This window comes from Neomonachus schauinslandi, chromosome 4, assembly GCF_002201575.2.
Source record: "Neomonachus schauinslandi chromosome 4, ASM220157v2, whole genome shotgun sequence".
NCBI classification, from domain to species: domain Eukaryota; kingdom Metazoa; phylum Chordata; class Mammalia; order Carnivora; family Phocidae; genus Neomonachus; species Neomonachus schauinslandi.
In genome coordinates, this window is record NC_058406.1 from 33,308,869 (window position 1) to 33,321,381 (window position 12,513).

Consider the following 12,513-nt stretch of genomic DNA (forward strand, 5'->3'; position numbering starts at 1 on the left):
CTCTGCCCAGGCCCCCCGAGCCCGCTTCCGTTTCCTCAGGCCTGTGCTGGGTGCTGAGCGTTCACATTCGGGGAGCTCCCACCAGACTGGACAGTTGACTGCAACTTAGTGAGGCCCACATGGGAGCCCAGAGGAGGCCCCAGCCCGGCCACAGGTTGGGAAGGGCTCCCCGGAGACCCTACTCTAGCCTGCTCCAGAGCATTCTCATGTGGGACTCGGTTCTCAGCCCCACCCTCAGGGCCAGACCGCTACCCCTAGTCTTGGGGCTGGCAGCAGGGGCTAACGGTCATTCTTGTGTCACATGGTCTGAGTGGTCAGAGGAGACTCACTTGTCCGCTGGGCTTTGGGCTCAGCCCCAGGGAGCAGACTTGGGCCACCTGCTCCCCTCTGCATTGTATCTCCGTAGCCTGGAGCCAGTTGGGAGAAGGGAGGGAGAAGGGAGCCAGTTGGGAGGAGGGCTGCAGCCTCAGCTCAGATATCAGCCCTGAGCATCCATCCATATGCACTCCTGAGCTCTGGGGCATTTAGGTTACACCATTTCGCTGACCGGGCGGATCTGCCGGGGCGTTCAGAAAGCAGTCATCAGCAGAGACAGCCCAGCCCTCAGCCACCTCCCCATCCTCGCTGTCCCCGCACCGCCCTGGTCCCTGGTCCCTTCCCTTTCTCCCCCTCTGTGGTCCCACCAAAAATAAAGCACGTGCACAAATATTTAACGGGAAGGCAGAAATGAGTTTCTAAATATTCCAGGGGGATTTGCCGGGCTGGTAATTTGTTTGGCGCTGATAATTACATCTTACATTTTTCCAGCTTTACTTAAAACTGTGTGCCGAGCGCGCCGGCATTTAATTACTGCTCTGCGGCAGCCACAAGGTTATTTATTAAAGAGTTATTTTATCTTGATACAGTGGATCCTGCCCCTTATCCCCTCCTTAATGTTGTGTTATTTTCATCAGAGAAATTCCTGCAAGTGAATGCAGATTGCGGGGCCACCCTCCCCCTGCAATTAGGCTGTCACTCCACTGAATGCCGATGCCTTCGGGCACCACACCGCCCTATTATACGGGCTTGTCAGTGCAAATAATTAGACTTAAAAGTTACAGTTGAAATATAATCCAGAAATGGCAGAGCCCTGTTCTGGAAATTGTCTATAAAATGTCAGCAGCAAGGATGCACGGGGAACAGTAATAGACTGGCATTGTTGGAGCCCAAGATTAGACCCTGAGTGCGTTTTTCCTGGCTCTGGTTTTTTCTTCCCTGCTGCTGCTTCTGTCAATAGACCGGGTCCAGGGCGAGTCTTGCCCCTTTTGGAGGCCTCGTGTCTGGGACAGCGGGAGGAGTGGCGGCAGGACTGCTGGGGAGGCACCAGCCACGCCCGGCCATCAGGATGGGGGTGACTGTCCAGGCAGGTCCAGGACGCAGGGCCCCACTGGCTCTCGGGATCCTTGGAGGTTGTGTCTTACCTTTCTTGCCCCCACCCTCCCTCCATAGACATACCCTAACCTCACTCACACTGCAGGGAGGATGAGCCTGAGCTGTGGGAGATCATGCCTATCAGCCTATCTACCTATCAGCCAGACCTCAAAAGGGTGTGAGCTTTTCATCACACTGACGACCTCCTGATAATACGTAACTTGGGCATGTCACTTAAAAGTTTCGAGTCTTAAGTCCGTCCCCTTGTCTGCAGTCTGGAGGTGATGGGATCTATAGCAAGGGAACCTTCCTAACCTTGAGTAGGAGCTCAAGAGTGGTTTCCCTTCCCGAGCTTGTTCTGATGCCTGTGAACAGAGAGCAGATGGGCCACCCCTAGCTGAGAATAAAGACCTGATCAGTTAAGACTGTGCCCCTGTGCCTTCCTGCTCCAACCAGGGCCGTGCTGGACCCCTCCCTTCGTCAGCAGGCCTGGGCCTGGTCAGCAGACGGACCTGCCTGCCTAGGCCTCTCCTCCCACGGCCCGCCCCCCAGGCCCCTCTCCAGAGCTCGGGGAGGGCCCGCAGCACAAGGCTGGGTGATGCTAATGGCCATGCCTCCTGGTCTCACTCTTGTGCCATTTGAGGGAGTGCTCAAAGGGTGCTCTTTGTCGTGGGTCCCCCCCGCCAGCCATGCCCAGGATCCACCTATTGTCTGCCATGCAGTAGTCTCTGCCGATGACATGCTGTCGTCATTCCGTGGGGACTCCCAGCTTTGGGACAAGTGACAGAAACCTACTTAATCAGCTTAAGCAGAACAAGGAGATTCTTGTCTTATCAAACTAAAATATGTAGAAGTAGATTTGGTGTCAGGGAGGGCTGGATCCAGATATTTAAACAGTTTGATCAAGCTTTTGTATTTGTCTCTTAGCTCTGCTCTCTACAGTTGACTTCTGTGTTCTCCAGCGTGTTCTCCCATGTGTTATGAAAGGTGGTCCTCAGTTCCTTTAAAGTTGGGCACTGCAGTACAGAGAGAAAGTTGTTGTTCTAATGGTTTTTGCAAAAGTCTAAAGGCTGTATCTTGTTGGCCAGATCTGGGTCACATGGCCCACATAGCAAGGACAGAGGGAAGAGGTGGTTCACCTAAAGAAAAGGAGGAGGCCGGTTCTGTAAGGTAGAACACTAGATGTCCACGAGACACACTGAGACCCCAGTGGGCCTGGGGGCACAGAGGGGACTCAGCTCACGATGTCAGTCACACATGGCTTGCTTGGGGGTTCTGTCCGGAGGCCTTGGACTGAGGCAGTGTGGACAGTTGAGGCAGGGGCGTAGTGAGGTGGGGTCCAGTCGTGTGGCCTGAGGAATCACTGAGGGAACCATGCAGGGGTTTTTAACAGAGAGGTGATGTGAACAGACTTGTACTAGCTGTTGGTGGAGGGCCAGTTCTGGAAGAGAGCTGCTAATACAGCGGTGCCAAGAGAGAGGGAGGTGGCTGAGGCTCTGGCGGGGGCAGTAGTCTCTGGGTTTGAAAAGAAATTAGCGGGTTTGAAAGACACCTTGGGCCATCCGTTAACAGGACCTGGTGATTCGTTGGATATCTAGTCTCTGGGCCACAGCCTGACCCCAGTGCAGCGAGGTCAGAGTCGGACCGGGCGGTTTCTGTAGGTATTTCCGGCTCCGATTCTGTGGTCTGAGGCTATCCGAGCAGCAGAGCCTGGAACCTCTAGTGGAGGGGCCCCTGATGTGACGGCTCGGGTCCTCTGCATGCCAGGCTCCCCAGCATGGGTCCTCGGAGACCCACACACACTCTCAGTGGTGCCTTTTGGTCACGTAGCCTCGCTGCCTGACCTCTCCAGCCCTGTCTGTAGGGTGCCTGTGAAGGACACACCTCAGCCTCGGCCCACCAGCTGCATGACCCGTCAGCACGCCAAGCATGCCTGCCCACGGCTAGGTCTTGCCTGACTGCCCTCCCTCTGCATGTTCTGAATGTTTGTGCCAAGCTTGCAACTTTGGGGGGTTCCAGGCTGCACGTTGGCCTGGGAAGCTCAGAACAGCTTCTGGCCTGGGAAGCCCAAGGTCGGAGGTCATGGCCAGGCACAGCCACCCTCCCCCTTGATACCCTTGTTCATTGACGCAGAAAGCCGTTTGTTCGGCGCCCTCATCATGTTACTGCCATCGTCATGCCCATCCTGCCCGCGGACCACGTCCCTGGCCCACCCTGATCCCTTGCCCCTGCCCAGCCCCTTCTGAGGGGCGGCCCTTCCCCTTGGGTTCCCAGGCTATGCCTGGAGCATGGCTGAGATCATCTCTTCCCTCGGATCATGGCGGGGAGGTGGAGGCAGTGACTGCAGAGAAGGTGGCCATGTCACTCCTGGCTTGCCCCTCTGCCCTGCCCCAGCCATGCTCTGAGGTCCTCCACCCTTCAGTGCCTGGACTTCTCCCACTGGTGCCCCAGTTAGCCCCTCTGGAGACCCACGGTGGGGGCAGGGGCAGGAGCAGGTAGGGACAAGCACTGGAAGGCAACCTGGAATGTGGCCCCGACGAGGCCCGCAGTGTAGACCTGAGGCCTGAATCTTGCACTGAGTCCCTGTGTGACCTTGGGCGGACAGCAGGACTTCCCTAGGCCTCAGTTTCCTAGGCTGTAAAATGGGAGCTTGGTTGTGGAATCTCTCGTGTTCCAGTCTCTGAGCGTGGGGGCTACTCCTAGCCCAAAAGCAGGATGGGAGGTGGTAAGCTGGGGCCCAGGGACTCCGCCCCACCTGTCTCCGAGGTGGGTTTGGCTCTGACAAGAGGGGCTGGATGAGGGGCCCCTGCCCTTCCATCCTCTTGAGTGTCTTGCCCGGCCTGTGAGTGTCTCTCTCCCTCCTCCCACAGTGCGCCGTGTGGCTCCTCGTTTCTCCATCCCTCCCAGCAGCCAGGAGGTGATGCCGGGTGGCAGCGTGAACCTAACTTGTGTTGCGGTGGGCGCGCCCATGCCCTACGTGAAGTGGATGATGGGGGCCGAGGAGCTCACCAAGGAAGATGAGATGCCGGTCGGCCGCAATGTGCTGGAGCTCAGCAATGTCGTGCGCTCTGCCAACTACACCTGCGTGGCCATCTCCTCTCTAGGCATGATCGAGGCCACAGCCCAGGTCACAGTGAAAGGTGAGTGCCACACACGTGCCTGCCGTGGCCTGTGGCCTGCCCCGTTGTGGAGGGCGCCAGGAGGTCCCAGCACCCGTAGCAGGTGAGCGTGGCTGTTGTGGGGGTGGGTGAGGTTGAGGGGTCATTGCCCTCTTCTGGGTGCCCCCTGGGGTCCTGCTGGCCCTCAGTGGTGGAGAGAGGGGTTTCTGTAATTCTTGGTGTTCATAATCAGAGCCAACAGGTACTGACGTCCTGGGGGCAGATGCCGTGCTGGCAAGCACAGATCACTTTGTTCAGTCTGTGTCTACCCTGGGAGGTAGACATTCTCGTCCCCCTTGTATAGATGAGGAAACGGAGGTGCAGGGTCATGTGGGAGTAAATGACAGAGCAGGGACTTGAACCCTTGGGGGTCTGATGCCTCAGCACAGCCCCCTAGCCACTACACATGGCACCAGACCCTCAGGTTTACCAGCCTCCTGGCAAGGATGTGGTGAAAGAATGGCCATGGGGACGTGGGCTCTCCGCCTGAGCCTGGGATAGGCACGCGCACTCCTCCCTGCTCAGAGCCATCCTCCGTTCTGCAACCAGGACGATCTTTTGAAGATGTCAGGCAGGATCTCACCGCTCTGTTTTGAGAAACGGCTCTCTGGTGACTTCCCATTGCTTTTAGGGTAAAGACCGGGATCTTCACTCCCTCGCCTGGCCCTACTGGCTCAGCTCAGTTCCGCCGGGCCTTCACGGCGCCCTCGCCATGCTGGCCCTCTCACTGTCCAGGTCTCAGCCCTGTGAGGCCTTCGTGGATTTGCCCCAGCTCAGCATCCTGCTTGCCGCTCTCTTTGCCTGCCCCAGAGTCATGATTATGGACTCGGCGCTTTCCACTCACCCTAGAATGTAAACGAGAGCAGGCATATGACCCAACCTTGCGACCTGTGTCCTCAGCCCCAGCGCAGTGCCCAGCACTTAGTAGGCACTTGGTACTTACTTGTTAAGTGGTTGGCTGTGGGTCTGGGACTTCTCCACCTTCAATTTGAGCCAAGCCACAGGTGTGTAGGGCCAGCAGCCCCATCACTCTAAAATCCAGGCTGTTCTCTCCGGCACGTCTGTCCCCGACACCAACCCGTTATACGTGAGTGGCCACAGGTGAGCGTAGTAGGCAAGCCCCAGAGGCAGACCTCCACCTTCCAGCCTGTGCGCCTTCCATCTGCACGATACCCAGTCAGGCTACACCACCTCTGGGTCTATTAGGAGGGGATCCAGTGAGTTCTGGAAGTGGTGCAGGTAGACACTAGATGACCAAAGGCCCCTGGGGGCACTGACAAGTGTCACCATCCCCCACTAGGTGGTGCCCTTAGAGGTCACCTAGAGCTTTCCGGGCCATTCTTCAAGGTGGGCTGTGGAGGTCAACCACACTCTGGTTGGGTAACACCAAGGGCAGGGTTGGCTCCTGGGGTCATGACCTCAGGCAGCTCTGAGCCTCCCACTTTGTTCCCAGCTCTGCCGAAACCTCCGATTGACCTCGTGGTGACAGAGACAACTGCCACCAGCGTCACCCTGACCTGGGACTCTGGGAACTCTGAGCCTGTGTCCTACTATGGCATCCAGTACCGTGCGGCAGGTGCGGAGGGGCCCTTCCAGGAGGTGGATGGCGTGGCCACCACCCGCTACAGCATTGGCGGCCTCAGCCCTTTCTCGGAGTACGCCTTCCGCGTGCTGGCGGTGAACAGCATTGGCCGAGGAGCGCCCAGCGAGGCGGTGCGGGCCCGCACGGGGGAGCAGGCGCCCTCCAGCCCCCCGCGCCGCGTGCAGGCACGCATGCTGAGCGCCAGCACCATGCTGGTGCAGTGGGAGCCGCCCGAGGAGCCCAACGGCCTGGTGCGAGGCTACCGCGTCTACTACACGCCCGACTCCCGCCGCCCCCTGAGCGCCTGGCACAAGCACAACACAGATGCGGGGCTTCTCACCACCGTGGGCAGCCTGCTGCCGGGTATCACCTACAGCCTGCGCGTGCTGGCCTTCACGGCCGTGGGCGACGGCCCTCCCAGCCCCACCATCCAGGTCAAGACGCAGCAGGGAGGTAGGTGCAGGCAGCACGCCGGCTGGGCGGCGGCAGCGGAGCCGGGGCGGGCAAGGCCGTGGCGGGGCCCCTGCCCTCAGGCCGTGGGCTCGGGGGCTGCGGGAGGAGGAGGGCCTGTATTCCCCACGTGTGTGGTCGCCTGGGATGCAGGGCAGGGGTGCGGGGGCGTCTTCCCCTGCCTCCTTTCTCTGGGCACCCCTGCCCTCGAGGGGAACTGGGGAGGCTCACGGCGCCTGGCGTGGGGGTGTTGCAGTGCCTGCCCAACCGGCGGACTTCCAGGCGGAGGCGGAGTCGGACACCAGGATCCAGCTCTCATGGCTGCTGCCCCCGCAGGAGCGGATCGTCAAGTATGAACTGGTGTACTGGGCAGCAGAGGATGAAGGCCAGCAGGTGAGTGCTCGGCGGGGACAAGAGAAGGAGGAGGGCCCCTCTGTCTGTGGTGGGCTCACCCCGGCAGGCTTTCTGGATTTTGTGGTTGTATGGACACAGGCCCCAGGCTTCCCCCTGGGGCCCTGGGGCTCACGTGGCCAGTATGATCTGTAGTTCTTGTCACCCCTGTGCTGGGGGCAGAGTCCTCAGGCCTGTCCTTGGGTCTCTTAGGCTCTGTGGCTCACATGGCACTGGCAGAGCCCTCAAATTCCCCACCGGAGGCCCTTGTCTCAGGCGTTCGTGGCTGTGTAGTCGGCTAGGTGTCCGTGGCCTGGGCTGCGCCGTGTCCCCTGTGCAGTCCAGGTGGCCGTGTGACATGGAGCCAGCCTGGAGCCACAGTGGGTCCAGAGGGGTCAGCTGCAGCCCATGTTGGGGAACAGCCTCTGAGTGACCTGTGAGGTCAGAGCAGTCAGTGAGTGCTCCCTGCTCTTCCAGCACAAGGTGACCTTCGATCCCACCTCCTCCTACACCCTAGAGGACCTGAAGCCTGACACACTGTACCACTTCCAGCTGGCCGCCCGTTCCGAGATGGGGGTGGGCGTCTCCACCCCCACCATTGAGGCCCGCACGGCACAGTCCAGTAAGTGTCTCCTGAGGCTCCTGCCTGCTTACAGCTGGGCTGGGACTCAGACACACACACCCTTCCCCCTTGGCCAGGGGGGTGGTCAGGTCTGCTGTGCCCTGGCCTGGGCTCTGGTCTGGGCTCCGGCTCCGGACCCTGAGAGAGGGACAGGTAAGTTCCCGCCGGTCCGCGTCCAGGCAGCTGTTGGCCACGCTGCTCCCCACCCGACTTCTGCCCCTCCCTTCCCCAGCCCCCCACCCCCACCCCGGCCAGGTAAGTTCTGTGTCTGTGACTCATCCCCCTCCCCCGTCTGTGCTGGTCACACTAGCTGACTAGGCCCCTCTCAGCGGTGGGACGGCCATGCTTGCCGTGTCTCAGACATGTCCCCGCTTTGGCAGCTGTCCTCCCCCCTCCATATCCCCACATCTCATCTCCCCTATCACCTACATTCCCTGCCTCATGACCCCCCCACCATGAGAAGAGTATGTGAGCTGTGTCATCTCACACTGAGCCAGCCGCACGTAGGGACACGTCTGTGAGAAGGTCTACGTGCCTGCCTTAGGAGCGCGCGGCCTTCCGCGTGTGAGGCTGCCCGCCAGCCTGTTTGCGTGACTGCCTTGTGGCTTTGTGTGTTAACTGTGTTGCCGTATACGTTCCTGTGTACGGGGAACGGACGCCACCAGGCCACGTGCGACCCCGTCCGACCACCTGGCGGTGCCGCATCTGTAGGAGTGAGTGTCTGGTGTGCCGCAGTGATTGAGTGGCCGCGAGGCTCTGTGTCCTCACTGTGGGGGCCACGGCACGGGGCAGTGAGCACGTGTGACAGCCTTAAACACAGCAGTGTCTGTGAGGCGGTCCATGTGACATGGGACTGGGTGTGAGTGTGCCAGTGATGAGGGGAGGCCACACGTGACCTAGTGTGCACGGGTTCATCCTACAAGCACCTGCTGCGCTCCTGCGGGGCCCATGCACGGTGCAGGCCTGGCAGCATGACCCGGGCTTGGCCTCTGCCTGCAGGGATCCTCGTCTGGTGGGGCAGAAAGATATTAAACCTGCAATTACCCAAATGAGCTTTTAAATACATTTGGGTAAAGTGCTGTGGAGGGGACAGACAGTGGAGAGATGACGGGGTGGGAGCTTCGTCTGGTCTGAGGGGGCCAGGCGGGGGGGCTTCCTTGCGGGGGACACAAGCCCCGGGCAGGAGGTCAGCAGGTGCAAAGCAGGAAGGCACTTAGTTGTGGGCAGGGGCGAGCAGGGGGCCAGTGTGGCTGAAGCAGCTGGCCACAGGTTGAGGGGACAGGTGGGAGGGCTGGCTGGCCGCCGGGCAAGAACATGCAGGACAGCCCAGCAGCATGCCAGACACCGGCGAGGAGGCCGGGCGGTAGTCGAAGCCAGAAGTGGCAGCTCAGCTCGGGGTGGCGGTAGATTAGAGAGCCGTCTGGGGTGCCAGCTCCCCGGGACCTGGTGGCGGACTGGCTTTGGGATGCTGAGGGAAAGGGGAGCGTCGTGCGAATTCTGTGCTTCTGGTGTGTAGACCTGGGAAGAGGGTTGGAAGTGGGACCGAAGCAGGCACCCCAGCCAGGGAGGCCCTATGCCGTGCGAGCGGCCATGCTGGGTTAGCTGGGAGACCTTGAGGAGGATGACCAAAGACAGCAGGAAATCCCGGAGAGGAGAGCGTCTTGGAGGTTGGAAGAAGAGAGTTTGAAGGAGCAGACGAGATGCTGCTGCCGAGCCGTCAGGCCAGAGGAACACAGGAGTATCCGCTGCGTCCTCCGCTGCGTCGGGTACCTGGGGGTGGGGCCTGGGACGAGGGCTTGAGGACTAGCTGGAGGGAGGGGACCGCTGCAGCGGGAGGAAGGGTGCCGTGGGCCTGAGGATGGGTTCTGTCTTTTAAGATAGGAAAATTCGAGCATGTTTAAATGTTAACTAGGAGTGAGCCCACGTGGAGAAGTTGAAAATTCGGGAAAGAGAAGGATTTTGGGGACTCAGGGACAGAGCGTGGATGGGAGAGCTCCACCTTAGATGGCAGGGCACACCTCCCTCCTCGTGGGAAGCAAGGGGTGGCTCAGTGAGATTGCAATTGTTCGGTGGGTTTGGTAGCGAGAGATGGAGGGAGCTGCTGGTGGGAGGCTTCAGTTTTCTCTGCAAAGTGGGAGACAGTTGTGTGCCGAGAGCAGGAGGTTAGCGGAGCGTGGAGGAGGTTGAAAGCGTTCTGTGTGCAGCGGCGGAAGGAGCTGCGGCGGAGGGAGCCGGGCAGAGAACAGAGGCCGCGGGCTGCAGGCAAGGCCCAGGTGAGGCCACTGGGGACGTGCTCATAGGATGCCAGCCTTCCAGGGCAGCTGACAGCACTGCCTTGAAGAGGGCAGAGGATTGGCTCCATCCAGGGCTTGGCACAGGCTGGGCAGGAGTGTGGGAAGAGAAGTAGGTGGGGAGTTGGGGGTACGTGTCGAGTGGTGAGGTACAGGACCTCGGGGTCAAAGCCCAATATCGAGGGTGGTAAGGATGGTAGGTCCGTGGGTGGAGGCCCCCAGGGGGGTGAAGAGCCAGCACAGTGCTGGGGACCTTGAGCAGCTCCGCTGGGACAAGGTGAGGGTCTGCAAGGGGATGTTGGAGGCCCCGGTTTGGGGAGTAGGGCCATTCTGAGTCGTGGCAATATCTAGGGCCTGGCCACAGCAGGGCAGGGGAGAAAGCCCTGGAGATGAGGGGCTCCGGGGCCGGGGAGGGAGACTGCTGAAGTCACTCTGGTAAGGGGTGGGGGCAGAACTCGAGATGGCGAGGAAGCCGTGTAATAATAGCACCAGGTTCCTCAATGAGGACAAGGCTTGGAAACGTCGCTGGGAACGAGGGGGGCACAGTTCTAACCCCAAGGAATTCGTTGAGTGAGAGCACCTCCATGGGGTGCATTTTCTCCAAATTAGCCAGGGCCATTGGCCTCTTTCCCATCTGGCCTCTGGCCTCTCTGGCTGCTTGTGGCTCACGCACAGGCACCCTGTCCAAGTAGGCACAGGTCACAGCGACCTTGTGCCAGAAGACTGGGGCTGCTACTTCCGACGAGAGCTATGGGCCCAGCAGCAGGAGGTTCTCCATGCGTGGTTGTGTGTGTGACCAGGGGCGAGGGGTCTGGGAGTCATGACCCGTATCTGTGTGTATGCGGCAGGGTGTGTGTTTTACGCGAGACAGTTCTTATGTGTGGGAGAGACCTTGTGTGCAAGGTGCTGTTAGACCCCATATGTGTGAAAGACACCATATGTATGTGTGGGAGGCCCCGTGCGTGTGCGCGTGCGTGTGTAGAGCCTGTGGGCCAGAGGGAGCCGGGCTGGCTGGCGGCGGTGGTGACAGCCTGCCTAGGGGGGGCCCTGGGATAGCCATTCTGCGCTCAGGAAGTAGCCCGCCTGGGTGAGTTTTCCATCCTCTGTGACCAGTCACTGTGCCTGCGACCCCCACCCTCCATCTGCCTGCTTCCCCCCATTTGTCTTCCCCAGCCCCCTCTGCCCCTCCCCAGAAGGTGACCTGTGTGAGCACGGGCTCCACCACAGTCCGGGTAAGTTGGGTCCCGCCGCCGGCCGCCAGCCGCAACGGTGTCATCACCCAGTACTCGGTGGCCTACGAGGCAGTGGACGGCGAGGACCGAGGGCGGCATGTGGTGGAGAGCATCGGTCGCGAGCACTCCAGCTGGGACCTGGTGGGCCTGGAGAAGTGGACGGAGTACCGGGTGTGGGTGCGGGCGCACACAGACGTAGGCCCCGGCCCGGAGAGCAGCCCAGTGCTAGTGCGCACAGACGAGGACGGTAGGCAGTGGTGCCGAGGGGAGGGGCGGGGGAGGGGAGGCACCCCTCCCAGACACCATGCACCTCGCACCCCCAGGGCCTTTGCCTCACGCAAGCCAGGAAGGCGAGTCCTTCCTGGTGCAGGCTTAGTAGCCCACACTGGGGAAATGTAGCTGATGGGATGGCCTGTGGGGCTAGCTCCAAGGGAGCTGGGGCCTTACAAGGCTAAGACAGAGGAAGCAGCCCCCACCTAAGATCTGGGAGGTGGGGATCGGAAAGACTGGTGCAAGAGACGCTCAGAGTAGAATCAACGAGACTTGGTCTTGGCCAGACATTGGCATGATGTAGGGGGCCCAGAAGAAGATGGGACAGGTTGTGCTGACTTTAGGGTGGCCAAAGGCCTTGTGCCTCACCCCTACTCTCCCTACCAAGTGAGGTAGCTCAGGGCCAGAGGGGTGGGCAGGCCTTCCTTGTGCTAGGCAGAGGGAGCCCTCCCTGTTCTCAGCAGGGACAGGGTACAGAAACCATACCAGGGCCATTCCTGGGGCAGTGGAGTGCAAAGGCAAGGCCCTGGAGCGTGCTGTGCCACCACCCCCCCCCCCGAACCAAGGTCCATTCCACCAGGCCTGACTCTATTCCCTTCCTGGTCCCCAGTGCCCAGTGGGCCACCACGGAAGGTAGAGGTGGAGCCACTGAATTCCACGGCTGTGCATGTCTCTTGGAAGCTGCCCGTCCCCAGCAAGCAGCATGGCCAGATCCGCGGCTACCAGGTCACCTATGTGCGGCTAGAGAACGGCGAGCCCCGCGGCCCACCCATCATCCAGGACGTCATGCTGGCGGAGGCCCAGGTGCGCCCCTGGGAGGTAGTGGGGTGGGAAGGTGGACAAGACCAGCACGCTTCTCTACCTCTGTGGAGCCCAGGTTTGCCCCTGTCCCCTGCCTGCCCTCAGAGGACTCAGACACTGAGATGTCCTGCTGTGCGTCAGGTTTGGGAGGTGCTCAGACCAGGAGGTTAGGCCTAGGTTCCAGGAACACTCCCTCTGCCATCTTGGGTTTGCCTGGCAGTCACTTCTGTGGCTCACGTACCGGCACTAGCAGTTAGGAGCACAGACCCCGGCTTCCATTGTCACCCCCTGCCCAGGCTTCGCCCCC

The 12,513-nt window shown here is 60.5% G+C and overlaps 1 protein-coding gene across 4 annotated transcripts in view; it reads left to right on the forward strand.

The window, feature by feature from the left end:
- Window positions 1–12,513, forward strand: part of PTPRF (protein tyrosine phosphatase receptor type F) — an 86,040-nt gene that overhangs the window by 49,706 nt on the left and 23,821 nt on the right. For all 4 annotated transcript variants that reach the window (XM_021684250.1, XM_021684252.1, XM_021684251.1 and 1 more), the window contains exons 8-13: window positions 4,281–4,550; window positions 6,022–6,603; window positions 6,857–6,993; window positions 7,468–7,612; window positions 11,077–11,382; window positions 12,016–12,209. In XM_021684250.1, the coding sequence (XP_021539925.1) occupies window positions 4,281–4,550; window positions 6,022–6,603; window positions 6,857–6,993; window positions 7,468–7,612; window positions 11,077–11,382; window positions 12,016–12,209 (1,634 nt within the window). The remainder of the gene's footprint in view (window positions 1–4,280; window positions 4,551–6,021; window positions 6,604–6,856; window positions 6,994–7,467; window positions 7,613–11,076; window positions 11,383–12,015; window positions 12,210–12,513) is intronic.